Genomic DNA, 25,757 nt, shown 5'->3' on the forward strand with positions numbered 1-25,757 from the left:
AAGGATAACATGTTTCCTGCCATTTGACATGTATAACCTCTTCTTTTAACCACTATATTTCTATAGAATGGATGAAGCTGCAGATGATTCCAAACTGGCTCTTCAAAATGACTGTGAATCCCTACAGATACATGTAGAAGTTCACCAGAAATCAAACAGGTTGGTTTTGTGACTTAAGTGTCTCCAACAGATAGTGACTTCTATTATCTCTTGTACCAGATTGTCTTGTGGTACAGGGGATAAAATTATTGATTTCCAAAGTTGACAGGGCTTGGTGGAACTCCGAGAGTACAGATCTTATCCATACAGCATGATAAAGTTAGGGGGGAAGCTCCTCCCACTCCAAATAAATTATTACGATGCATGTGATACATTCAGACTGTGAAGCTGCCTTGGACAGGCTCTACCTTGTAGAGCCCCCAACAGTTTCCTAATCTTTTCACATCTTTCTGAGTTCCATTTTTGTTGTAAGTTCTAGGAACTGAGCCTGGAACTTTTATGATTAGCCTATCTTTTGCCATTGAGCTTTGCCCCTCTCCTAAAGGTTAAGGAAATTCTCTTTTGTGAGAGGAGTCTTTTTATGTGTGTATAGGGGCCAGCTGGTGAACTTGTCTGTAGCTAATAAGGATATTGCCACCCATGTCAGCTGGGCTGCTGAAAAGAGGTATCTTCTTGCCTGTGCCCAGTGAGGCTTAGAGATTTAGCCATAGGGTTTTTATATTGCTTCCTTCACAGGCACTTCAGATTAGTATAGCTTACTCAGTCCCTTGATGGATGCTATAATCAGAATTGTGTATACCTGTGGTTTGTACTATGAAGGTGTAGCAGTGGGATGGATGCCATCGTGTGGTACAAGTGGTTGAAATAAAAGGTAGTGGGTATTTCTTAGCTGTAACAGTTATAGCGGAAACTATTATGTTTTTTTTTTTTTGTCCTAACCAGCACTGCAAAGAAAGAAGATATCAGAGCAAATGTCTTAAAGCTACTAAAGCATAGTGTTGTCTTTGGTGATTATAAATGGACTGAATTTGATGACTATTTTCTAACAAATAATGTGCAATCGATTGCAATTGTGGATACAGAGCTAAAGCTGAAAGAAAGACAGGTATTAATTATTTTTCACATCATTCAAATTTCTTTTGTAAGAGCATGTGTTATCAGTTTGTTGCTATTAAAAAAGATAATTAAGATGCAACTACAGCAATAAACAATGTCTGGTGGCCATAGGAAAATGTGACACCCTAGTTTTGTCCTTGCAAACGCATTCTGACATGGGAGCTGGGGCGTCAAATATAGAGTGGATTCATTCATCCTTGTAGCTGGTGAGGTTCTTTCTTAACTAACTGTGACTCTGAAGTTATAATGCAACCTCTGGGACTGTACTGGTAGTGCAGGGAGGAGGAGGAGCAAGGCTCTTCTGGGATAGGAAGAATCCTAGTGGTACCTAGCCAGTCATGAGCAACAGTTAAACACCCAAATGGCCAAAATTGGCTGCTTAAGTGTTTTGGAAGGTGAGGGATAGATACAAAAAGGCAATAGATACCAGTAATTCTCTGAGTTCATTGAGCATTGCCTTACAAGCACAAGCAGTATCTAGCAGTTCAATGGGACATACTCCCACAAAAAGGTGCATAGGATTCCAGCCCAACTTTTTTTCTTTCTATTGCAGCCTATTAGCTTACGTAGATGCAGTCTTTCAATCCATATTTTTCATCTCAATGAAGAAGGGCCCAGTGCGGAAAATCTGGAGTCAGAAGATGAAGATATTGTTGCAGCTAACCACTGGATATTGCCTACAGGTATTTTTTTAATTTATGACTTATGATGATTTCTGAGAGTTCAGAATAGTATACCAGTAAGATATCTGGAATACATTTGTCATGAGGAACAATAATAAATGTTTTTATTATTTCTGCAGGCGGATAGGTTTAGGTGGAAATTGTAATTGGAACAAGGAACAGATTGAAAAATTTGCACACATAATTATAAAATAAAATACACTGGGTCAGATCCAAATGTCATGCAAGCAGACATTCTTGAACAACAGGAAGTCTATTTACTCAGTGGGCCATCAACTTAGGAAACAGGATTTTCCTACCTTCTTCTCCCCACTGCAGCCAAAACAAATTTGGGAGGTTGCATAGGCTCATGAAAGTCATCATATTGCATCATAAAATCCTAGTCACAATTCCTAGAATTTCACCAAGTATATCTTTAAAAGCCTTGGCATAAAGGGCCATCTGGTATCAAAAAGAAAACAACAATGACAGGTAGATCACGGTATTCTGTAGCTAGGAGGTCATCACAAAGAAAGCTACCCTCTGGCACCCAGAGACACTATGCTCATATGTTGAGCATAGTGTCTGCGTAGACTGTGCTTAGAAGAGTCAATTATTATGGTTCTAGTCATGTACAGCTTATAGGTTAAAACCAGCATCTAGAATACAGACCTACAGGCAGCCAATGCAAGTGGGCCAGAACTGTTCTCATTGTTTGGTTCCAGTGATTAGTTCCAGTGATTAATCTGATTGCACATTCCATATGAGCTGCAGCTTCTGAACAGTCTTCAAGAGCAGCCCCACACAGAGTGTGTTGTAGTAATCTAGATTACCAGAGCATAAATCACTGATAGCAAGGCTATCTCTGTCCAGATATGCCATAGTTAGGCTGCTAGCCAAAGCTGGTAGAAGACATTCTGAGTTTCTGAGGCTAGCTGAGCCTTGAGTGACAAAGATGAACCCCTAAGCTATTAACTAGCTTCTTTGAGGACAGTGCAACAGGCTGAATGCTGAATGCCATCTGGCCAAAAGAACCACCCACCAATAGCATCTGAGTTATGTCTGGCTTAAGCTTCAGTTTCCATTGTCACAGTCAGGCATAAATTTACCACATCCACAGCCTCACCTGCAGATGATGAAAAGGAGAAATAGAGCTGTGTGTCGTCAGCATACTGATGACAATGCACTCCAAAACTCCAGGTGACCCCATTCAGCCGTTTCATGTAGATGTTACATAGCATGGGGAATCCATGCTAGAATAGACCCCTGAGGAACTCCAATGTTGGTGAATCCATGGGGTTGGACAATATATCCCAAGCATCTTCTTTGGAAGTCAGCCTCCCAAGTTAGGAGCAGAATCACTGCAAAACAATACCTCCCACATCTAAGTCAGAGGTTAATGGCATAAAAAATTGTTGAGAATTCAGGCTCTCCTCCTATCTTTCTCCAAGCATAGCCCCACACACAGGGTGACATGGCTGTTTCCAGGCCAAAATCAGGCCTGAAACTGAGCTGAAATGGATCCAGATAATCAGTCTCATCTCAGCGTGGCTGGAGTTGGTTGACAACTACTTGCTTAAGAATTTTGCCCATAACAGGAACATTTGCTTCCATTCTAAAGTTATTAAGGTCTTGCCAGTCAAGGGTGGATTTCTTCAGAAGTGGGCTTACTACCACCTCCCTCTTAAAAAGTCATTTATCACTTCTCTGGCCAAGCCAATTTTTCCCTCCCTGCTGCTTTTTGGATGTCAAGAGGGGCAAATATTCAGTGGAGAGGTGGTTATATAAAGCTGGCTAAGCACACTGGCAACATCCTCAAGCTACCAACTGAAACTCATCCAATAAAGCTGGATCAAGCTGTGCTCTGGGTATCTGTTTTAACTCTGGAGTCTAAGGCCTGGCAGATGCAATATTTTTTCCAGCAAATACATTACAGCAGGCCTCAGATGGGTCTGCTATGACTTTGAGGTCAGCATGTACTAGTTCCCAGATGACCCAAAAGAGCTCCACTGGGTAACAAATGGAAGATTAAATTGAGGCAATATTTCTTTCCTGCCTTCATTGCCTGTATGGCCTACTGAAGGCACATACTTGGGACTGATTGCATCCTCTGGGAGTTTTCCTCCATCTGTTCCCAAGCTGAGAGAAATGGAAAGGCTTTTACTCACTGTAGAATTTATGTTCACCATGAGTGAAAAAGGCCAGCTGGGCCCTCTCCCTTGGGCCAGCCTCCTTTGGGGCAATCAGTCAGGGTTCTCCCCTTCCTTGACAGGCTGATCAACCTTCAAGGTTTCTTATGGTTCAGCAGCATTGAAGAGCACCACTTATGAAATCCACTTTGTTGGAACAGTCTACTGGAGCTTCTAGGGTTGGTCCTTCCTCCTCCAGAAAGTGTGCCTACTCAGCCTTGGAGGCAGGGCCTCCCCCAGAGCTAGCTGGCCTTCTTCACTAGTGCAGAAAATAAATTCAATGGTGAGTAAAGAATCTGTTTCTTAACTGAAATAAGAAACTAATTCATCTTATGCATCTTTATTCAGAAGTATGTTCTACTGTGTCAGTGGAACTTAGTTTTAAGGAGGATTGCAGTATTGGTTTACACCAGTTTTGCTCTTAGTTTATTAATCAATGGTTTTTTTTAATTTCTGTAGCTATATATTTAAAATAATGTATAACTGTTGTTTTACAGTTGAATTCCATGGTTTGTGGGAGAGCCTTATTTATGATGCTGAAATAAAATCAAATGTAAGCTGAATTGCATTTTATCAAATATGTAAACAGTTGTCCATAGGAAACATATGAATGTATAATTTACTAGACAAATAGCTCATTTCTACTCAACCTACTGTACTAACAGGGGGCAAAAAACCCCCACTTGTCAGGTTCCAAAGCTGTTTACAATGGCTGATACTAGTTTCTAGTAGCATTATTTCTTAGCAGTGAGGCAGTGGGGTGCAGAATTGGTGTTTAATTCCTAGGATGTCTTATTTTTCCAGAGATAGTCCTCATAAGAATTTGTTTTGGGTATCAGAGCAAAAGGCCATTTGGTTTTTAACAATGGACAGACAAATGCTTCTGGGAAAACTAGTGTGTTGCAATCAGTGTGTCCATTCCCTGTTGTTTGTCCTCATCATATGACAATGACAAGATAGTATCCTATGGTGTTGTATACTACACATAGAATCTTGTGAAAATGAGGAAGGCGAAAGAATGGGGTTGGTGCGGGGAGGTGTTATCTGAAACCAGGATGCAGAAGAGCTGTTGGAGAGGAAGGAAGAGGGCCTCTTTCCTCCACCATCACTTTGTTTTAGAGAACAAGAATTGCCTTTGCTGCTGCACTGTTAATTGATAAAGCTAAGCTAGCACTACTGTGTTATCACTTATTACTCTTGTTGTTAATAGCCACCATACTTGAATACTTTTGAAGCAGTGTTGGCAACCTTCTCAGCCAGAGTTTCAGATTGCTACCTGAGAAACCTCCCTGAGACTAGTTGCCAGCATTATCTGTGCCCAGAACTCCAACTGACTTCACATGATGCAACAGCCTACCATGCCAATAGATGTGATGAATCTGGCAGATTACTGGGCTCATTGTGGATACTTTGCTCCTTCTCCCTCATATCTCCAAGTGACATTCTGGGGGAAATCACAAGGAAGAACAAGACTCCTCTTTCTGACAGCCACCACCATCTCTGGGGCCATCACTGTCCCTGTTGCACAAACAGCTCTGCCCAGAGGTGTAAGAGGGTCAGGCTTCCAGCTGAGGCCACAAGCTGACACTGTCATCTTCAGGGGCAGAGAAAAAGAATCAAAAGGACTTTCTTGTCCTGATAGTGTGAATAGGACCTGTACCTTGAAATGCAATGGAAGGAAGGGTGGAACTGATCCTGTAGGAGGTAGGGTGCCCATTATGTTTAGGACATCACCTTAAGCATGGGGCAGCATCACGGAATAAATTACTGCCTCCCACTTTTTGCCCAAGAGGTTTACTCTCAGGGTTTACAGGGGTGCCTCCTGTGCACCCATTGCCCTGAGCATGAAGTAGCACTGTGGCATGGATTGTCAAGCTGCTGGCAAGGATGACTACTCCACATTGTTGTGGGGAAGGGGAAGCATCTGACAGCATCTCCCAAGTGTTGTCAGGGAGGCTTACCTGGCAACCATTTGTCAAGTATAGTAAGGGATTTTTTCTACACTCTTCAAGCAGCTCACTGGCTGTTGGAGTTCATTCATTGTGAGTCACGTAGTCTAACAATGTAACCCATCCTAGGTGGCAACAACCCTAAAACAGCCCATGGCTTCTCAGGGTGGGTGCTTTAGGGGAAAAACCCACAAGCTATATGCTTGTGACACAGCAATTCAGCTACAGTAACAAACAATGGTGGGTTGTTGGAACATTTGAACCATATCATTGTCATGCATACCATTCTCTCTCTTTTTCACACATACCACATTCTTTCTCCTGACCTGCTCACACCATTCATATATACACTCCCAATCCACCCCTCCACAGCTCATTTTGTATTCAAAAAATGAGAGGTGGCAGGATTTTCAAGAAATTCTAGATATGTAGATATTTCCTTTTGTTGTCTTGGAGCTACAGAGACTACAAGTCTCACATAAGTGATGCCAAGGTAGGATCCAGCAGAAGGCACTGCCCTTTAATCTTGAGAACATGGAAGGAACTTCACTGTGTGGACAGTGAAAGATTCTTTCCATCTGTCTGTAGCAGCAGAACAGAAAATAGTGGTTAATATCTCCTAAGAGCTTAATTGCTAGGCAATTTTATTCCTAAATTCAAAAAGATTTGAAATAATTTGGTTTGCGCCTAGCAGCTTTTATAATTGTATCCCTTTCTCCACTTCTTTTTCCATCCAATTAGCTATTAGATTATGTGACTACAACTTTGCTATTCTCTGACAGAAATGTCAACAGCAACTTGATATCATGGAACAGAGTTGTCCTACTGCATGGTAAAGATGATCTTTTTAACTGCTTGGATAGCAAGTTTGGGGATTTAACTAGCACAGGAGTTCTATGCAATACTTAGTATTCATATACTACAATAAATTATTGTATTTATTAGGATTTTAAATTAGCCGAGAATGCACTGGGGGGGTTTAAATGTTTTTTTTCCCTTTGTATTTTTTGTGAGCCGCCCCGAGGCTTTGTTGCGATGGGAGCGGCATAGAAATGTTTTAAATAAATAAATATAGTACTTGGTACTGTTAAAAATGTTTCCCATACATTATCTTGATACACCTTGCACCAAATCTAGAAGATAAGTCAGTGTTATTATCTCCTTATTGTAGAAGTGGGGCACTTTCTGGCCCACTAGATTATACTAGCCCTCTATGTGACAGCATTTTGAGAAAGAACACAATGTAGTAGCAAGTGCTCTGCTGCTGCAAACTTGCTGGATGTTATGTCATATTTAAAGAAAAAGAGCAAAACATGCTGGGAGTTGTAGGACTTGTTTCTATTAAAATTTGTGTAGGATTGTACAGTTATTTAACAGATCATGTGTAATGTATTTCTATCGCAGGTCCTCCAGGAACTGGTAAAACATCTCTCTGCAAAGCACTGGCTCAGAAACTGACTATTAGACTTTCCCAAAGGTAAGATTTATATTTTCATCTATTAAAAATCAGAATAGTGCCTAGTCTAAAAGCTAGCATTTTATCTGTACTTTGCCAAAGCACTATCTTACCGTGGTGTACCGCTCCCTTCAATTCAATTAAACAGGGCTTGCAGAAGACAGTTTCCCAATAGGTTGATAGTTTGGACGTCATCTTTCCTGACTGTACACATGCTCCCCTTCCTCTGTGAAACAATTAGAACTCCTGTATGAAAGAAATGAAAAGCAGCACTATACTTCTAATATATACTTGTATACTCCTTCATGGATCACTGCCTTGTTGTGGCGAAGGGGCTTGCGTACCTCAATGAAGCTATGAGCTATGCTGTGCAGGGCCACCCAAGATGGACAGGTCATAGCACAGAGCTCTGACAATACGTGATCCCCTGGAGAAGGAAATGGCAACCCACTCCAGTATCTTTGCCATGAAAACCCCATGGACAGTACCAAAGGGCAAAAAGACATGATGCTGGAAGATGAGCTTCTCAGGTTGGAAGGTGCCCAATATGCTACTGGGGAAGAGCAGAGGGCTAGTACTAGTAGCACCAGAAAGAATGAAGCGACAGGGTCAAAGCCAAAAGGACAATCAATTGCAGACGTATCTGGTGGTGAAAGGAAAGTGCGATGCTGCAAAGATCTATACTCCATAGGAACCTGGAATGTAAGATCCATGAATCAAGGCAAGCTGGATGTGGTCAAACAAGAGATGACAAGACTGAGCATCGACATCTTAGGAATCAGTGAACTAAAATGGACAGGAATGGGTGAATTTAATTCAGATGACCATCAGGTATACTACTGCGGACAATCCCTCAGAAGAAATGGAGTGGCTTTCATAGTCAATAAAAGAGCAGGAAAAGCAGTACTGGCATACAATCTCCAAAATGACAGAATGATCTCTGTTCGAATTCAAGGCAAACCATTCAACATCACAGTAGTCCAAATCTATGCCCCAACCACTGGTGTTGAAGAGGCTGAAGTTGACTGGTTCTATGAAGGCCTACAACACCTTCTAAAATTAACACCAAAAAATGATGTCCTTATCATCATGAGGGATTGGAATGCTAAAGTAGGAAGCCAAAAGATAATTGGAATAACAGGCAAGTTTGGCCTTGGTGTACAAAATGAAGCAGGGCACAGGATGGTAGAATTTTGTCAAGAGAATCCAATGGTCATAGCAAACACTTTTTTCCAACAACCCAACAGACGACTCTACACATGGACATCACCAGTCAACACAGAAATCAGATTGACTATGTGCTCTGCAGCCAAAGATGGAGAAGCTCGATACAGTCAGTAAAAACTAGACTAGGAGCTGACTGTGGCTCAGATCATGAGCTTCTCGTTGCAAAATTTAGGCTTAAATTGAAGAAAGTAGGGAAAAGCACTAGGCCACTCAGGTATTACCTAAATCATATCCCTGATGAATATACAGCAGAGGTGACAAATAGATTTAAGGAATTAGATCTGATAGACAGAGTGCCTGAAGAACTATGGACGGAGGTTTGAAACATTGAACAAGAGGTAGCAACTAAAACCATCCCAAAGAAAAAGAAATGCAAGAAAGCAAAACGGCTGTCTGAGGAAGCTTCACAAATAGCTGAGGAAAGAAGGGAAGAGAAAGGCAAGGGAGAAAAGGAAAGATACACCCAATTGAATTGAGAATTCCAGAGAATAGCTAGAAGAGGTAAGAATGCCTTCTTAAATGAACAGTGCGAAGAAATAGAAGAAAACAATAGGAGAGGGAGGAGCAGAGATCTCTTCAAGAAAATTGGAGATATGAAGGGAATGTTTCATGTAAAGATGGGCATGATAAAGGACCAAAATGGCAGGGACCTAACAGAGGCAGAAGAGATTAAGAAGAGGTGGCAAGATTACACAGAAGAACTATACAAGACAGAGCTTAACGTCCCTGATAACCATGATGGGGTGGTCACTGACCTCGAGCCAGACATCCTGGAATGTGAAGTCAAATGGACCTTAGGAAGCCTGAGCAACAACAAAGCTAGTGGAGGTGACAATATTCTAGCTGAGCTATTCAAAATCTTAAAAGACGATGCAGTAAAAGTGCTACACTCAATATGCCAGCAAACTTGGAAAACTCAACAGTGGCCACAGGATTGGGAAAGGTCAGTTTGCATTCTGATCCCAAAGAAGGGCAATGCCAAAGAATGTTCAAACTACTGCACCATTGCACTCATTTCACATGCTAGCAAAGTTATGCTCCAAATCCTACAAGCTAGACTCCAGCAGTATGTGGACCGAGAACTACCAGAAGTACAGGCAGGATTTCGAAGAGGGAGGGGAACTAGAGATCAAATTGCCAATATATGCTGGATCATGGAGAAAGCTAGGGAGTTCTAGAAAAACATCTACTTCTGCTTCATTGACTATGCTAAAGCCTTTGATTGTGTGGATCACAACAAACTGTGGCACATTCTTAAAGAGATGGGAGTACCAGACCATCCTATTTGTCTCTTGCGAAACCTATATGCGGGTCAAGAAGCAACAGTGAGAACTGGACATGGAACCACTGATTGGTTCAAAATTGAGACAGGAGTTCAGCAAGGCTGTATACAGTCGCCCTGCCTATTTAACTTATATGCAGAGCACATCATGAGAAAGGTGGGGCTAGATGAATCACCAGTTGGAATTAAGATTGCTGGGAGAAATATCAACAACCTCAGATATGCAGATGATACCACTCTAATGGCAGAAAGTGAAGAGGAACTAAAGAGCCTCTTGATGTGGGTGAAAGAGGAGAGTGCAAAAGTTGGCTTGAAACTCAACATTAAGAAAACTAAGACCATGGCATCCGGTCCTCTCACTTCCTGGCAAATAGTTGGGGAAGAAATGAAGGTAGTAACAGATTTTATTTTCCTGGGCTCCAAGATCACCGCAGATGGTGACTGCAGCCAAGAAATTAAAAGACGCTTGCTTCTGGGGAGGATAGCTATGGCCAATCTAGACAGAATATTAAAAAGCAGAGACATCACCCTGCGAACAAAAATGTGTATAGTCACGGCTATGGTTTTCCCACTTGCAATGTATGACTGTGAAAGCTGGACCATAAGGAAGGCTGAGTGCCGAAGAATTGAGGCCTTCTAATTGTGGTGCTGGAGGAATCTCCTGCCAGTCCCTTGGACCACAAGGCGATCAAACTGGTCAGTCCTAGAGGAGATCAACCCTGACTGCTCTTTAGAAGGCCAGATACTGAAGATGAAACTCAAATACTTTGGCCATCTAATGTGCAGAAAGGACTCCCTGGAGAAGAGCCTAATGCTGGGAACAATAGACGGCAAAAGAAGGGGACAGCAGAGAATGATGTGGCTAGATGGAGTCACTGAAGCGGTTGGTGTGAGCTTAGGTGGACTCCAGGTGATGGTGGAGGACAGGAAGGCCTGGAGGAATGTTGTCCATGGGGTCGAGATGGGTTGGATGCAACAACAACAACATATTTGTAAATGAGAAAGAAAAGAGGATGGGAAAATTACGTGCCATAATATCTGTAATAACTCTGACACTGAACTTTTAAAAACTATTTTAAGTACCAATTAATTTCAGGTAACTAAAAATAGAAAAATGTGATCATAATCTAGCCAAAGTTCAGTCTCACTGACTTTAGTGGGAAAGATTTAATTCCTCAGTTCTCCCATTGAAATACAAACTGCTGAACTTTCAACCTGTGTAAGAGACTAATGTGGCATAGTGCTTATATTATTGGACCAGGAGATCTGGGTTCTAGTCCCCATTCAGCCATGAAGCTCAAGCGCACTGGGTGACTTTAGGCCAGTTATGGATTCCCAACCTATCCTACCTCAATGGGTTGTTGTGAAGATAAAATGGAGAGGAGGATAAGAACCTTGTAAGTCTCCTTGGTTTCCTTGCAAGATGGGGTATAAATGTAATGTAATAATATTATTAAAGGGTCTACTCTGAGACCATCGCTGGGCCACCCCGGGCACGGAGGACGCCAGGGCCACGCCAGGCCCGCCGCCGACAGGTTTCCGTGCCCCTCCCTGCTCCCCACCCCGCCGGTGCCAGTGAGAGCAACGTCGGATTGGGGCGGGGCGCGTGGGCGGTCGCCGGCTTAACCCACCGGACGCAGCCTGGGGCTGGGTGGGCTTGGAGCTCCCTCCCTCCCCCGAACATCTGCCGCACTCTGCAGCTCGGACCATCTGCCACGCTGCCGCCGCCGCCACCGGACTGGGGCGCACCGCTGAGCTGGGAGCCAGCTGACGCCGCTCCTGTGGCCATCGCTGGGCCACCCCGGGCACGGAGGACACCAGGCCTATGCCAGGCCCGCCGCTGATGGCACGGAGGAGGGCGCCGCCATCTTGCCGCCGGATGGGTTTCCGCGCCCCTCCCTGCTCACCCCCCCACCAGCGCCGGTGAGAGCAACACCGGATTGGGGCGGGGCACGCGGGCAGGCGCTGGCCAAAGGGTGGTGCCGCTGTTTGTGGCTGTTCGTGGTCGTGCGGGGCTGAGCTGGCGGGGGACTAGGTTGGTGGGGGGAAGTTTAGTTTTGTAGTGGGGGGAAAACGGGGAGTTTTTGATTGTTTTTAAAGTTTTATTGTATTTTAATTTGTTTTTATGGAGTCATCACTGGCCATGTCGACGTTTGTGTTTCCTGGGGAGCGCGTAGATGCCGCCATTGGGGTGGTTATGGGCAATGGACGTTACAGAGGTGGGGGCTTAACGTGTCCGCGTAGAAGGAGGAGGGACAGATGGCTGACACCTGTCCCTCCTTCTGGTTTTGCCCCCAGCCAGAGGGTTCCAGGTAGTGTTGTCAGCCACCCCTCAGGCCTGATGGTGCTGCTGCTCAATGCCAGGTCGGTCCACAATAAATCTTCCCTCATCCATGACTTGATTGTGGATGAGGGGGCCGACCTGGCTTGCATAACGGAGACCTGGGCGGGAGGGGAGGTGTCGCCCTCTGTCAAATGTGCCTGCCCGGGTATCTGGTTCAGCACCATTCATGCCTGGAAGGGAGGGGAGGGGAGGGGAGGGGGGGTCACTTTGGTTTACCAAGCCTCCATCTCCCTCGCAGGACTTCCGGTCCCTTCGAGGCCAGGGCTGGAGTGCCTCTACTTGGTGTTGGGCGACCGAGACAGATTGGGGATTCTGTTGGTGTACCGTGCACCCTTCTGCCCAACAGTCTCCCTGCCTGAGCTGACGGAGATCGTTTCGGACCTGGTGTTGAGGACCCCCAGAATGTTGGTCCTGGGGGACTTCAATCTCCATGCCGAGACTGGTCTGACCGGGGCGGCTCAGGACTTCATGGCCTCCATGACGGCCATGGGGCTGTCTCAACATGTCACCGGCCCGACCCATGAACATGGACACACTCTGGACCTGGTTTTCTCGATGGGGCAGGAAAAGGGTGGTCTGAGGGTGAGGAACTTATGTTTGACACCCCTGTCATGGTCAGATCACTTCCTGGTGAGTTTTGAGCTTGAGAGCGGCCTCTCCCTCTGTAAGGGTGTGGACCCGATTGTGTGGGTCCGCTCCCAGAGCCGGAAGGATCCGGATGGATTCCTGAAGGCCCTGGGGGAGTTTCTGGCTGACAAGACTGGTGCTCCTGTCGAGGCTCTGGTCGAACTGTGGAACGGGGAGATGACCAGGGCTGTTGACACGATCGCTCCAAAGCGTCCTCTCCCGCCGGGCAGAGCCCACTCTTCCCCTTGGTATACACCTGAATGGCGAGCGATGAAGCAGGCTGGGAGACGGCTAGAGCATAGGTGGAGGAAATCACGGGATAAATCTGACCGAACACGCTTAAGAGCCCATTATCGGGCCTATGCTGTGGCGGTGAGGGTGGCGAAAAAGAGGTTTTTTCCCGCTTCCATTGCCTCCTCACAATGCCGTCTAGCGGAGCTTTTTTGAGTGGTGCAAGGCCTGGTTCGTCCAGGTCCTAAGAAAGATCTGGTTCCACCCTCAAAGGCCCGCTGTGACGACTTTGCCAAGCATTTCAGGGAGAAAATAGCTCAGATTCGTCACAAGCTAGACTCTACTAGTGACTCAGAGGTTTCTGGGGAGATACCAATGCTGCCGTCTGGTCCAAAATTAATGGATGAATTTCAGTTATTGCGGCCTGATGATGTGGACAAGGTGCTTGGACGAGTACGTCCCACCACTTGCCTATTGGACCCTTGCCTGTCTTGGTTAATAAATAACTCCAAGCACAGGATTGGGATCTGGATCTTGGAAGTGGTTAACGCTTCTCTGAGGGAGGGTCGGGTACCTGCCCCTTTAAGGGATCCAGAGATGGATCCAGAGATGGCCACTAATTATAGACCAGTGGCCAACATCCCGTTTCTGGGCAAGGTGTTGGAGCGGGTGGTGGCGGGACAACTCCAAGCTCTCTTGGATGAAACTGATTATCTGGACCCATTTCAGTCCGGCTTCAGACCCAGGTATGGTACTGAATCTGCCTTGGTCGCCCTGTATGATGACCTGTGCAGGGAGAAGGACAGGGGGAGTGCGTCTCTGTTGGCTCTTCTGGACCTCTCAGCGGCTTTCGATACCATCGACCATGGTATCCTTCTGGATAGGCTAGCGAGATTGGGGGTCGGAGGCACTGCTTTGCAGTGGTTCCGCTCCTATCTCAATGACCTATTTCAGAAGGTGGTGCTGGGGGACTATGGCTCTGCGCCATGGCAGCTATGCCATGGAGTACCGCAGGGGTCCATTTTGTCCCCTTTGCTGTTTAACATCTACATGAAACCGCTGGGAGAGGTCATCAGGAGGTGTGGGCTGCGGAATCATCAGTACGCTGATGATACCCAGCTCTACCTCTCGTTTTCTATCAATCCGGGTGAGGCAGTGGCTGTGCTGAACCGGTGCCTGGCTGAGGTAATGGGCTGGATGAGGGCCAATAAACTGAAGCTCAATCCAGACAAGACGGAGGTCCTGTTGGTTGGTGGATCGGGCTTCAGTGAGGGTGAATTGAACCTAGTCCTGAGTGGGGTTGCACTCCCTCTTAGGGACAAGGTCTGCAGCTTGGGAGTGCTCCTCGACCCAGAGCTTTCACTGGAAGCTCAGGTGACAGCAGTGGCGAGGAGCGCTTTCCTTCAGTTTCGGCTGATCGATCAGCTGCGCCCCTACCTGGAGTACGACTGCCTGGCGACAGTGACACACGCGTTGGTGACTTCCTGCCTTGACTTCTGTAACGCGCTCTACGTGGGGCTACCCTTGAAGACGGTCTGGATACTTCAATTGGTTCAAAATAGAGCTGCCAGGCTGCTGACGGGGACTTGGGCGTTATGTGCACATGACTCCAGTCCTCTGTCAGCTTCACTGGCTTTCCATTGAAGTCCGGGCCCAATTCAAGGTGTTGGTGATGACCTATAAAGCCCTAAACGGCTTGGGTCCTGGTTACCTGAAGGAGAGCTTACGTCCATATATGCCCGCCTGCCCCCTGAGATCTGTGGGAGAGGCCCTTCTCCGGGAGCCCTCCGTGAAGGAAATTAGGAGGGTAAGTACTCGGAGGAGGGCTTTCTCTGCAGTGGCGCCCAATCTATGGAATGCGCTCCCCAGAGAGGTCCGCCTGGCACCGTCGTTATTTGTTTTTCGGCGCCAGGCGAAGACCTTTTTATTCAAACGTCATTTTAACTGTTAATACTATTTATTTTTTATTCTTCGGCCAGGGCGACTTATTTTATATTGTTAACTTGTTTTTATATTTTTATTTTACAATATTTTAATTGATAGATTTTTGAGCTGCCCCAAGGCTTTGGCGAATGGGGCGGCATAGAAATTTGCTAAATAAATAAATAAATATTGTATAAGTAGAATTTAACAGCACTAAGGTCATACCACATTACCACATTAGACCATACCGCGCCCTATTGTTAAGAGGATGTAGAGAACAATGCCATCTTCACATGCAGGATTTGACTTTTTATTAGTCCTTTTGTCAGCATTTGCTGACATAAATACACTTCCCTGTCAGCCAGCCTATGTGGCTCAGGCAATCCATCACAAGAGTCCTTTTTACTTTTATTTCCTCAGATCAGGTTACACAGATGCAGGTGCAAAGACTTGTGAAATAACTTGCAAGTTTGGCTTCTTCACAGCAACAGTTCCTCAGTTTGACTAAGGGAAGTCCTTTGCAAGTGAAAGTTCTTTCAGAATCATAGTTGCAGCAAAATTTTTCATACAGAAACTCAGTATCAAATTACCATAAACAAGCAGCTTGAGTCTATTGTAAGTTCCAGGGTAGGCCTGGATAACTCGCTTCTTCTGACCACCATTCCAAACCTGAACCCTTAGCCTATAAACACAAAATGGCACAGGGCAATGCTGCTTCTCTCTCTTGATTTGGCATCTCATGGCTGAGATACCCAATCCCCCTTCCTCCTGTTCCAATCTGGGCAGTAAGTCCAGATCTGAAGTTCCATTCCTAGGTGTCCCGTGATCACTTTCAAAGTGAGGCTCTGCTAGGTTTCCTGGCCTTGAGATTTCCAATACATTACTAGAGTTTAAATCCTCTTTCTCATCTGAAAAAAGATCTAGGCTACTCAGTGTTAATGCCTTCTGTGATGTTTGTCAGTCCCACTCCAGTTAAAACAAGGAAAGCGGCCATGTAGCCCTCCGGGTGTTAGACTCCAATTCCCATTAGTCCTAGCCTGCATAGCTAATAGTGAGACATGGTGGGAGTTGCAGAGCTACATGTTTCCCTTCTCTGGCTTAGAAGCAGCAAAGATAGAGAAGAAAGATAAATATCCTCAGGATATACAGTTGGTTGTTGGTTTAAAAGAATTCAAAGTACTTCCCCATGGAGAAAGCTTAACTCACAAAACTCAGCAGGATGTGTTTCTGGTGACATAATTCCTATTCATTTTTTTTCTCAATAAAAATACCTTGCATCTCAGACCACCCATTATTCAAGGTTTGTTCTTGATAGATTAAGGGCACAACCCAGTCCGTGATGAAAGTCCTTCTCCACCCATGCTGACTGGGGAATGCTGGGAATTATAAGACTGATTTATGTCTTAAATATGCATAGGATCATGCATATTTAGTGATAATAGCAAAGTTTATCTCTCAAATTCCTGAAATGTATATTTAATGTGCAGTGATCATTTTGCTCCATGTTTCCTGTTTGTTTCTGTAATATGCTTATAAAATCCATTAAAAATAAAGGGCTTAACATTTGGATCATACTGTGTGAATTCATGCTCCATGAGCCATAACACCTGGCTTATCAAGAGAAATGATGGGATCACTTGATCTACTATGCTACAGGACATGATACAACTCCTGACTGTTGTTTAACATTGATTCTGTGAGCATCCACATTTAAATATTAATTGTCTTAACTGAATTAATTGAATTACAGGTACCGCTATGGACAGTTGATAGAGATAAATAGTCATAGCCTCTTCTCTAAGTGGTTTTCTGAGGTAAGTACTTCAGTCACTTTCTCAGTAATTATGGGCTTGTGAGACAGACAGAGTTTCTTGCTTATGTGCAGTTTAATATCAAATTGCTTGGGCTTTCATACTTCCTAATTTAGCATCATTTTAATGTTTGGTGCAAAGGTTAGAGATGGTGCCATCTCTACAATAGACATGAAACTGCAATGCAGAGAAATAAACATTCTACAGTATGGTCCTTTAGAAAGAATAATGCAAATCACTAATATAGTACAAATTTCGAGCTACCTCATGCAACAGCACACAGTTAGAAAAAGCCAGCAGAGTAGCTTTAGAGGCCTAACCATAAACATGAATGGCTTGCCATCATTTATCACAGGTGCTCTGTCATTTCCAGCCCTAATTGTTGGCTCAAAAAGAAGACATATCTGCATGGTGCTTCACCTAAAGTTGACAAAATGTTTGTATTTCTTACCTTCACTCTTACAGCTCAACTGTTTCTGGGATGGTTGCCCACACCTGGTCACTCCTTTTTTCCATGCATGGCAATTGTCAGCAGGTACTGACCTTCAGTAGTGGGGCCATCCTAGGTTCCTGCCTGGGACTGGATTTGGTGTACGGTTGCTCATAACCTTTCAGAGCACAAGAGAAGGCAATATTGTTAAGACAGCTGCATTCTTAGCTGACACCTGTCCTCCTTTTACCTGTAAAGGACCCAAGTAATTATAGTCACATTTCACTAAATCTTTGAATGTGGGGATCCTCTTGTAAATGTCTTTCACCTTATGTTCTTCCTCCAACCCCTGTAATCTGTTTCATAGGTGAACATGTAGGTGTTCTCATGCACAGTTGCAGGCAGCCTCTTGCATATGAGGATCTGTGGATTGTGGTACTAATCCAACACTGGCATTAGAAAAAGCTGGACTTCCCTGACCTCTGCTCAAACTGCACAGGGGGAACTTCCATTAGAACAAATCAGCAACCTGTTTAAACTTTTTGTTAAAACCAAAATGTTTATTCTTTCTAAACCAGGTTGAGGATAGAAGGAGACACTGGGGATGCAGTCAAGCTCCAAGATCCAATAAGGATCATTGAGGATCCTCTATCAGGGAATATTCAATTCACTCAGATTTATGGAAGAAGGATGGTTTCACCTCCCCAGGGTTTTCTGCCTACCTGGACCTTTGCACTCCACAGTTTGAGAATCACTAAACTATACAATTTTGTATGTGCCTGTCTACTCTTGTTGCCAGAGCAGCATTTGTGCCAGCAGCAAGTTCATTGCCTTGTAGTAATTGTTATTCACAGAGGTAATCATGTGAGAAAGAAAAAAGGAATCTTATCGATTTATATGAATCCTTTTTTTCTTCTAGAGTGGCAAACTTGTTACAAAAATGTTCCAGAAGATTCAAGAGTTAATTGATGACAGAGATGCCCTTGTATTTGTGCTGATTGATGAGGTATGAATGCAGCATCATTTATGACTGGCTGTACTATAAGATATTCGTGGACTGTTTCTGGAAATAGAGTGTTCACAATTGCCTGCAATGATACTAAACAGAAGGAACATTTGTGGTTGGCAAGAGGATAGTCATATTACTTTATTTTTTAAAAGTATGTTTCCTTTTTCCAGATGTTACCTGTTTGTGGCGAGAAAGATTATAAATGACAAATTATTTAACAGGGCAATTAGAACTCTTAAGTATTGCAGTTACAGTGCCTAAAGATAAGCAGTGTGAGAAGGCCAATCCTTTTTTCTCTTTCATTTGCAGGTGGAAAGTCTCACAGCAGCTCGTAGTGCTTTTCGGGCAGGCACTGAGCCTTCTGATGCAATCCGTGTTGTAAATGCTGTCTTGACACAAATTGATCAGATCAAAAGGTAAACAATTATCACTATTATGTCTTGTTAAAGGGTGCCAATTGGCTAGGAACAATTAGAGGGGACAAAAAGTCATCCTAATGGTGAAATACGTATTATCCTGGTGTTTTATGTATAATCCTGTTATGTTTTTAAAGGTACCCTAATGTGGTTATCTTAACTACATCAAATATCACAGAGAAAATTGACGTGGCCTTTGTAGATAGAGCAGATATCAAGCAATACATTGGGCCTCCTTCTGTTGCAGCAGTATTCAAAATCTACCTTTCTTGCTTGGAAGAACTAATGAAGGTAAACACTGCAGGAGTCTGAACTCTGATATTTTCATGATCCCTGTTGCATTGAATCTTTAAAGGCATATCTGGTACAAGGAGGCACACACAGAGTTCTTCCTTGTTCCTGCTGGGACAGTTTTTGGATGCATTTTGCCTGAGCCTCATTCCTCTCAACCAAACCTTTTCGCTGGTTTAAAATACAACAGAGCCCCAGACAATGATTACAACCAATGGACAGGTTCATATGGGAAAAGTCAGATATCCTGACTTTAGGTTTTATAGGTAAGCACCAGCAGATCAATTTGGGCCCATAAACAAATTAGAAACCACTGTAACTATTATTACATTGCATCCTGTAATTGATGCAGGATCCATGTAATATGTCTGAAAGTGACATACCAGATCTCCAAACAATTTTCAGGTCTAGTCCTGTGTAGAACCCATTGCAGAAATCTATCAAGCAGGTGGGGGTAGCATGTGTCAGTGCAGGCAGATCCACCTCTTTCAGGAATCTTGAATTGAGATTTTGGCAGTGTTGACAGCAAAGAAGCTGGAGCTGACCTGCCATCTGTCTGCCACATTTCTCTTCCTGGCTGAAGATAACATTAACTACATGTTCTGCAAATATAGGTCAAATGAGCTCCCTAGGTGATATACAACCAATCAATTACAACTTTCATTAAAAATAACTGCTTAATAATACTAACATACCAACATAGGCCAGATCAATTTCAAGAAACAGGTTCAGGCAAGACAGACAGCCAAATACAAAAATACATTAACATTTAAACATCTAAAAAAACCCACATTATTAAAATCAGTTATTAATATGGTTGGGGGGAGATATGTTTTCACCTGGCACTGCTATAAGAACAGAGTTGGCACTAGGCAAACTTTTCTGGGGAGCCTATTCCATAGGTGGGGGCAGCCACCAAAAGACCTTCTATTTACCACCCCTCTCACTTCCTTGAGGGATGGCACATTCAGAAGGGTATCTTGGCCAGATCTTAATGGTCAGGTAGGCATATATGGGAGGAAGTGGTCCTTTGGATAGCCAGGTCCCAAGCTGTTTAGGACTTCAGATGTTAAAACAAGCACTGTAGTCCCTCTTATCAGGAAGACTGAAAGATATTTTAGATGAGAGGCAAGATGCACCCCTCAAAGATCTCCAGAGGAGGATCTTTCTAAGAAGAAAGAAGGATGCAAAGGACATGGAGCACAAATGGGTAGGAAAGGAAGGGGCTTGGGGGTGCAGGTGATGGTCTCATAACTGCTTCCCATTGAAGGACAAAGAGTTGGCTGAAAAAGCAGCATACTGTAAGTGAACAGCTGGATCACCATCAACAGATGGTGTTGTTGGATCATAGCTTCCACTACCACTGCTGCCAGGAGGACTTGGAGGAATGTGTTTGGCAGGAGCCTCACATGCCTGATTAAGAATGCTTTGAACTAAATCCTGTGGGATTTAGTCCAGAGGCATGTCTTGAGCCAAAACATTATGGACAAGAATTTGTGTGACAAGGGTGGAAGCAGGACAATGCAGATGGTACAGGTAAATACAGTAATATGCAAGTAAATATAGCAGGGGGACTGTGAAGTTGCAACATCCATGGCCCATGAACTTAAAGTATGGGAAAGCAGGTTATCACTGCAATTTAAATATGGGATCCATGATTGGACTGCAGAACTTGATAGGTATACACTGTTCAGAAGAAAAAGAACCAAAAGAATGGAAGGGGAAATCATTATAAAGAATAGATATGCTTATGTATACAAATCAAAGACACAAGTATAGGATGGGAGAAACTACTACTACATTTGGCAACAGTGCATTTGGAAATGATCTGGACGTCTTAGTGGATTGCAAGCTGAATTTGAGCCAGTGGTATGATGCAGCTGCTTAAAGGTATTAATGGGCTGGTGTAGCAGAAGCTCAGTCATGGGGACAATAGTTCTGCTCTGTTTGCCAGGCTGCATCTGGAGAGCAGTATTAAGTTCTGGGCATCACATTTTAAGAAGCTTATTGACAAACTGGAGAATGCTTTGAGGGCAACTAGGATGGTAGTGGTGGGGCCAGGGTCTGGAAACTGATGCTTATGAAAGTGTGGGGTATAAGTGATGGGCTTCCAGGCACAAAAGGGAGCAGAGGTTTTGTTTGTCAGAGTTGTCAGAAGCTGTCTGATCATCTGTCAGGGATGCTACAGTTACAGTGCAGGGATTGGACTGGCTGACCTCCAAAGTCCCTTCCAGTTCCATGACTTCTATATAGCTGTGCAGGTTGAACTTGATACATTTCTTATGAATAAAACTTTTTCTTCCTGAAGTGCCAAATAATATATCCTCGTCAGCAGCTACTGACACTCCGTGAGCTAGAGATGATTGGTTATTTAGAAAACGACGTGTCAAAATTGAGCCTCATATTAAAAGAAATTTCAAGGTAACATTTCAGGATTTCATCTATCTGTCTCTTCATATCAGTTGTTTGATTATTTGCAGCACTTCCACCTTGGCCTGTACTCAAAAATGCTCCCCCACAAACAAAAGTTATGAACCACAAACAGAGGCCATGATTGTTCAAATACATAGATGCTCACTTATGAAATCAGATGCATGTGTTTTCAGAATTCAGACCAAGTGGCAAACTCTGTTCTTCTGTGTCTTCAGTGGAGCTATGCATGGCAGCACTGTATATCCAGAAACTCTAGGAAATAATAAATAAATAGTATTTTAGTAGAGCAGTCGTTATGCGTTCTAGCTAGAGAATAACTATTGTAATTTATTTGAGCATTGAAAAGGGAATGCTTGTTTACTCACCTCTGCTATCTACAATCCATTCTTTTCATCCTATCGGATCTGATTATTCATGTTCTAAATATACTTCTGGTTTCTGTGTAGGGCCTTGTAAATATCCATTCTGTTCAATTCTGGCAAATTGGATTTGCCTTCAGGTGACCAGGAAGAAACCAGGAGGAAATGCATTATCTTCTTTCAGAACCCAAACCTACATATAAATGATTAACCACATGCAACATTAATCATTTTCTAAGTACTTCTCAACCTTTCATAGCTTATATCCCCTGTCAAAGAGCCAGCGTTTCACCATGATTGAAATAAAAAGCCCACTTTTTCTGGGAAGAATATATGTTGATAGACATCTTGTTATTATACTTCTCATTTGTGCTGAGTTTTAATGACATTACAAATTGCAGCACTAGTGTTGCAATTGATTTTTTTATTGCTATGGCTTTAAAGTGTAAGCAAATATAACCATCAGTAGTCAAAATACTGCTAGTGTGCCAAAGGGTCACAGATGGATAATGCATGGCAGGTGGGGTTGGAAGGAGACAGCACATTCCTCCTTAAGGTGTATATTAGGATTGAAATAGAGGGCAAATTTTTAGGGATATTTATGAAGACCCTGAATCCCATCTAGACTACTTTTGCATCCACCAGCAGTGTGCATGCCACTTTTTGAGAAGCCCTATTTTAAGGGAATATGAAACTCATGCATTGTGATTGGGGAACATTATGGGGGAACTCTCAAGTACACTGTTTTCATAGTGAGCATGTACAGTTGCTTTTCAGGTGACAAATGCTTCTCCTCAACAAATTAAGTTGCCACAAACTTAAGTAGGAAAAATAGCAACTGCAAAGAAAAAGGGGAGTTGTAAATTAGTTGTTATGAAGAATATACAAATACACACATGTAAAAAGAATGCAAATAGCACATGGAAGAAGGAATCTTATTTGTTGTCAATGCTTAGAACTCTTTGCCTGACAATTTTCAGCAGGCAGGAACATATCACTTTCATCATGGGAGTTCACCTGTAATCCATAGTAATGCAGGTGTATTTGGTGTGTGTTAGAACCAGCTCAAAGCATTTTGACCACCACAATTCAGTAAATGGCTGTTTCAGAAATATGTTGTAGAAATGTTCAGTAATGTACACTAACACAATTTTCCTTAAAAGTTCATTATTTGTGAAAGTCAACCTTAATGCTTTATGTATTATTGCTTTAAAATAGGAAAAGTGAAGGACTTAGTGGCCGTGTCTTAAGAAAACTTCCTTTTCTGGCCCATGCACTTTACATTCAAGTAAGTACATGGCATTTTGTGAATCATTTGTCTTTGCTGTTGTGGGGAGACAGGTGAATTTATAGTGACAAGAGTGAAAAAGTAAACCCTTTGAGAGTCTGCTGGGTGTGTACAATCAGAAGAACATTTACAGTTTATTCACACATCCAAGCAATACATGTGGCAAGTAGGTAACCCCTGAAGGGACTACAAAGATGGAGTTTGTACAAGATGCTTTTATAACCTATCAGTTACATACCGTTTGGAGGAGGGGTGGGGGATATGGTGGGAGATCATGTATACAGTATGCTAGAGGCACACTAGCGTAAAACAAAAGGGATTGACAAAAAGTATCTTCAGGAAAGACAAACAGCATGTCCAGGGCATGCCCCCACCCTTCAGGCCAAAGAAAGACTTTTCAGGACAAGTGTATTAGCATTTCTGGGGCATACATGGGAAGCAAGACTTCTGCCATGGATTCCTGATCTGATCAGGAATCCTGTCTGAAGTCAAAAACTGTTCTTATGGTGTCAGGCTTTTAGCAGCCATATTATGATAGAGCTTTCACTCATTTTGTCCTGACAATCTCTTCCCCACGTCCTTTTGTAACTACTGTGCCGTAGTAATACAACTCTGGAAATAACTTGCTCATCCAGAAAATATAACCAGGTAGTGGAGGTTTAAAAGAAACAACAAACTCATGGCTGTGCACATGAACCAAACTGAGAGAAGAATCCAGTTTTGGCTCAAGCCAATTCTCTGGTTTTACCCAATGGGTTAACTTTTTCTCTTCTATGTTGCACTCTTCTTTTCCCATTTCCCTCTATGTTCCTAGTCTTTCTTAGGCCTAGTTTCTTATTCCCTAGACTTCCTTTGACCAGCTCTGTCTCTGAGAATTTCATCCCCGTTTGGGTTGAGGCTCTTATAATGATGGATATTATGCCTGAGCTAATTATCTCTTCTGGTCAAAGTAAGACTGGATGGTAAAATAGGATGCAGAATAGGTGGGGCAATTGTCTGCTTCATATATTATTTGGCTTGCCTTTGGAGCAGGTCTTCAATATTACATTGTCTATACTACACTCAGCCTTCTTTGCTTTGGACTTGAGGTTGTGGGGCCTCCTTCCCTCTCACTGGGCATCACTTTGCCTGGTTTTTGAGCTCTTCTTGTTGAAGCAAGACCCCAGCAGACTCTCAAAGGGTCTTTTCCACTCTTGTCAATGAGGTCAATTACTGTTGTCAATTACTATGTGTAATTGTGGGGTTAACTAAAGCACTAGTAGGAAGGGAGCACTCACATATGCAACATTCGTAAATCTAGTTCAGGTTTCTGCATATGACCAAGTCTGAGTCACTGTTCATTAATATAAATATCATGCATACAGCCTTGCTATTTTAATGGAATTTGTACATTTGCTTATTTAATTTCTGTGCTGCCCATTCACCAGAGCTCCCTGAGCAGTAAGCAAAAGTTCCTAATAGAATAAAATCTTAACAAAATTGCATGATGCAATGTTTAAAAACAGTTTACAATTTTAACAACTTAGCAGCTAAACAATATTTAATACAAAATAGAGCTGTTGAAAACAGATGATTGAAAATTAATATTCACATTTAGCCCATAGACAATATTCCAGGTATTTTTAAATGCCTCAATGCAGAGGGCTCTCTTAATCTGGTGCTGAAAGGATGGCCAGTTTGCTGCTAGGCAGGCCTCAATGGGAAGATCTTTCCACAATTGCGGGAGCTGCCACTGAGAAGGCTCATCCTGCTGTCTAAGCCTCCCTTTGGGGTACATGTCAGAGGAAGGCTCCAGATGTTGATCATAATGTACAGTTGGACTGTGGTTGGGAGAGATGTTCAGTCAGTGCAGCTGTGTAGAACAGTACTGAGGGAAGAGCAAACTGCCTTTCTGGGCTGGATGACATCAGTGGGTGTGGGCACAGCTTCTAACATCAGCCCACATGGGCTGTTTTGCCTTTTTCTGTGCTGAGAGTGCCACCGAGCTGAAACTGGGAGGACCAGCAACTTTTGCCTTTGTTGGCTGAATCCCTGGGTTTGCATGGTGTACCTCACACCCATTGAGGCCTGTGTGTGCCACATGGCCAGGTTGGAAGAGCAGCCGCACATCCTAGCACTATCCTGCTGCCTGCCCACATACTCCCTCTGTTATCTCTGATCTTGGACAGACTCTTTTTCATACCTATCATTTATACCTTGTATCTATGTGTACTTATTCTGCTTTTTACCTTTGTTTGTAGACCCCCAGCATTACAATGGCATCTTTCCTTCAAGCCCTGTCACTTGTGGTGGACAAACAATTTGAAGAAAGAGCAAAACTTTCAGATTGTGTTTGACATCTTCATTTCTTCTTTGGCTACTATACTGTACATCCTACTTCTCTTAGTTGCATTGTTTTATTACATAACCATTGGAACTTATTAAGTATATGTTCTTAACAGAAGTAATGTCTGTTCAAGTAAATGAATTGCAAATGTAATTAAAGAATGAAGTTCTGAATATGTTCAGCTTTACTTTGTTTTGCTCATTAAATTCTGTTTTTATTGCCTAATGCCTAAAATTAATAATTTTGTCACTGTTTGTGGTAATTTTGGAGAATTGTATTAAACATCCTGCACTTTGTGTATCTGTGGTCAAATAAATAATTTTCATCTATCCAGTAAGAAATACTGCTGAAAAATACATTTTGCAGGCAAATCATCCTTGGGCAATCA

General features: G+C 43.2%; 1 protein-coding gene across 1 annotated transcript; it reads left to right on the forward strand.

The window, feature by feature from the left end:
- Positions 1-67: 67 nt before the first annotated feature.
- On the forward strand, positions 68-25,499 carry TRIP13 (thyroid hormone receptor interactor 13). The gene is made up of 13 exons (XM_044419094.1): positions 68-159; positions 943-1,105; positions 1,670-1,799; positions 4,465-4,520; positions 6,658-6,748; positions 7,321-7,393; positions 16,757-16,820; positions 18,167-18,253; positions 18,566-18,672; positions 18,810-18,963; positions 21,272-21,384; positions 22,974-23,043; positions 25,284-25,499. The coding sequence occupies exons 1-13, from the start codon at positions 68-70 to the stop codon at positions 25,377-25,379; spliced, it is 1,296 nt and encodes a 431-aa protein (XP_044275029.1). The 3' UTR covers positions 25,380-25,499.
- The last annotated feature ends 258 nt before the right edge of the window (positions 25,500-25,757 follow it).

The sequence above is a fragment of the Varanus komodoensis genome, unplaced genomic scaffold, assembly GCF_004798865.1.
Source record: "Varanus komodoensis strain SLA01 unplaced genomic scaffold, ASM479886v1 scaffold10, whole genome shotgun sequence".
NCBI lineage: Eukaryota > Metazoa > Chordata > Lepidosauria > Squamata > Varanidae > Varanus > Varanus komodoensis.

What these genes read in the sequence shown, in the direction of transcription:
- TRIP13 (XM_044419094.1), top strand. Translation starts at nt 68, where the DNA reads ATGGATGAAGCTGCAGATGATTCCAAACTGGCTCTTCAAAATGACTGT. An exon ending in GTTCACCAGAAATCAAACAG is followed by an intron (nt 160 to 942) that starts GTTGGTTTTGTG and finishes TGTCCTAACCAG; the next exon opens with CACTGCAAAGAAAGAAGATA. An exon ending in GCTTGGAAGAACTAATGAAG is followed by an intron (nt 18,964 to 21,271) that starts GTAAACACTGCA and finishes TTCTTCCTGAAG; the next exon opens with TGCCAAATAATATATCCTCG.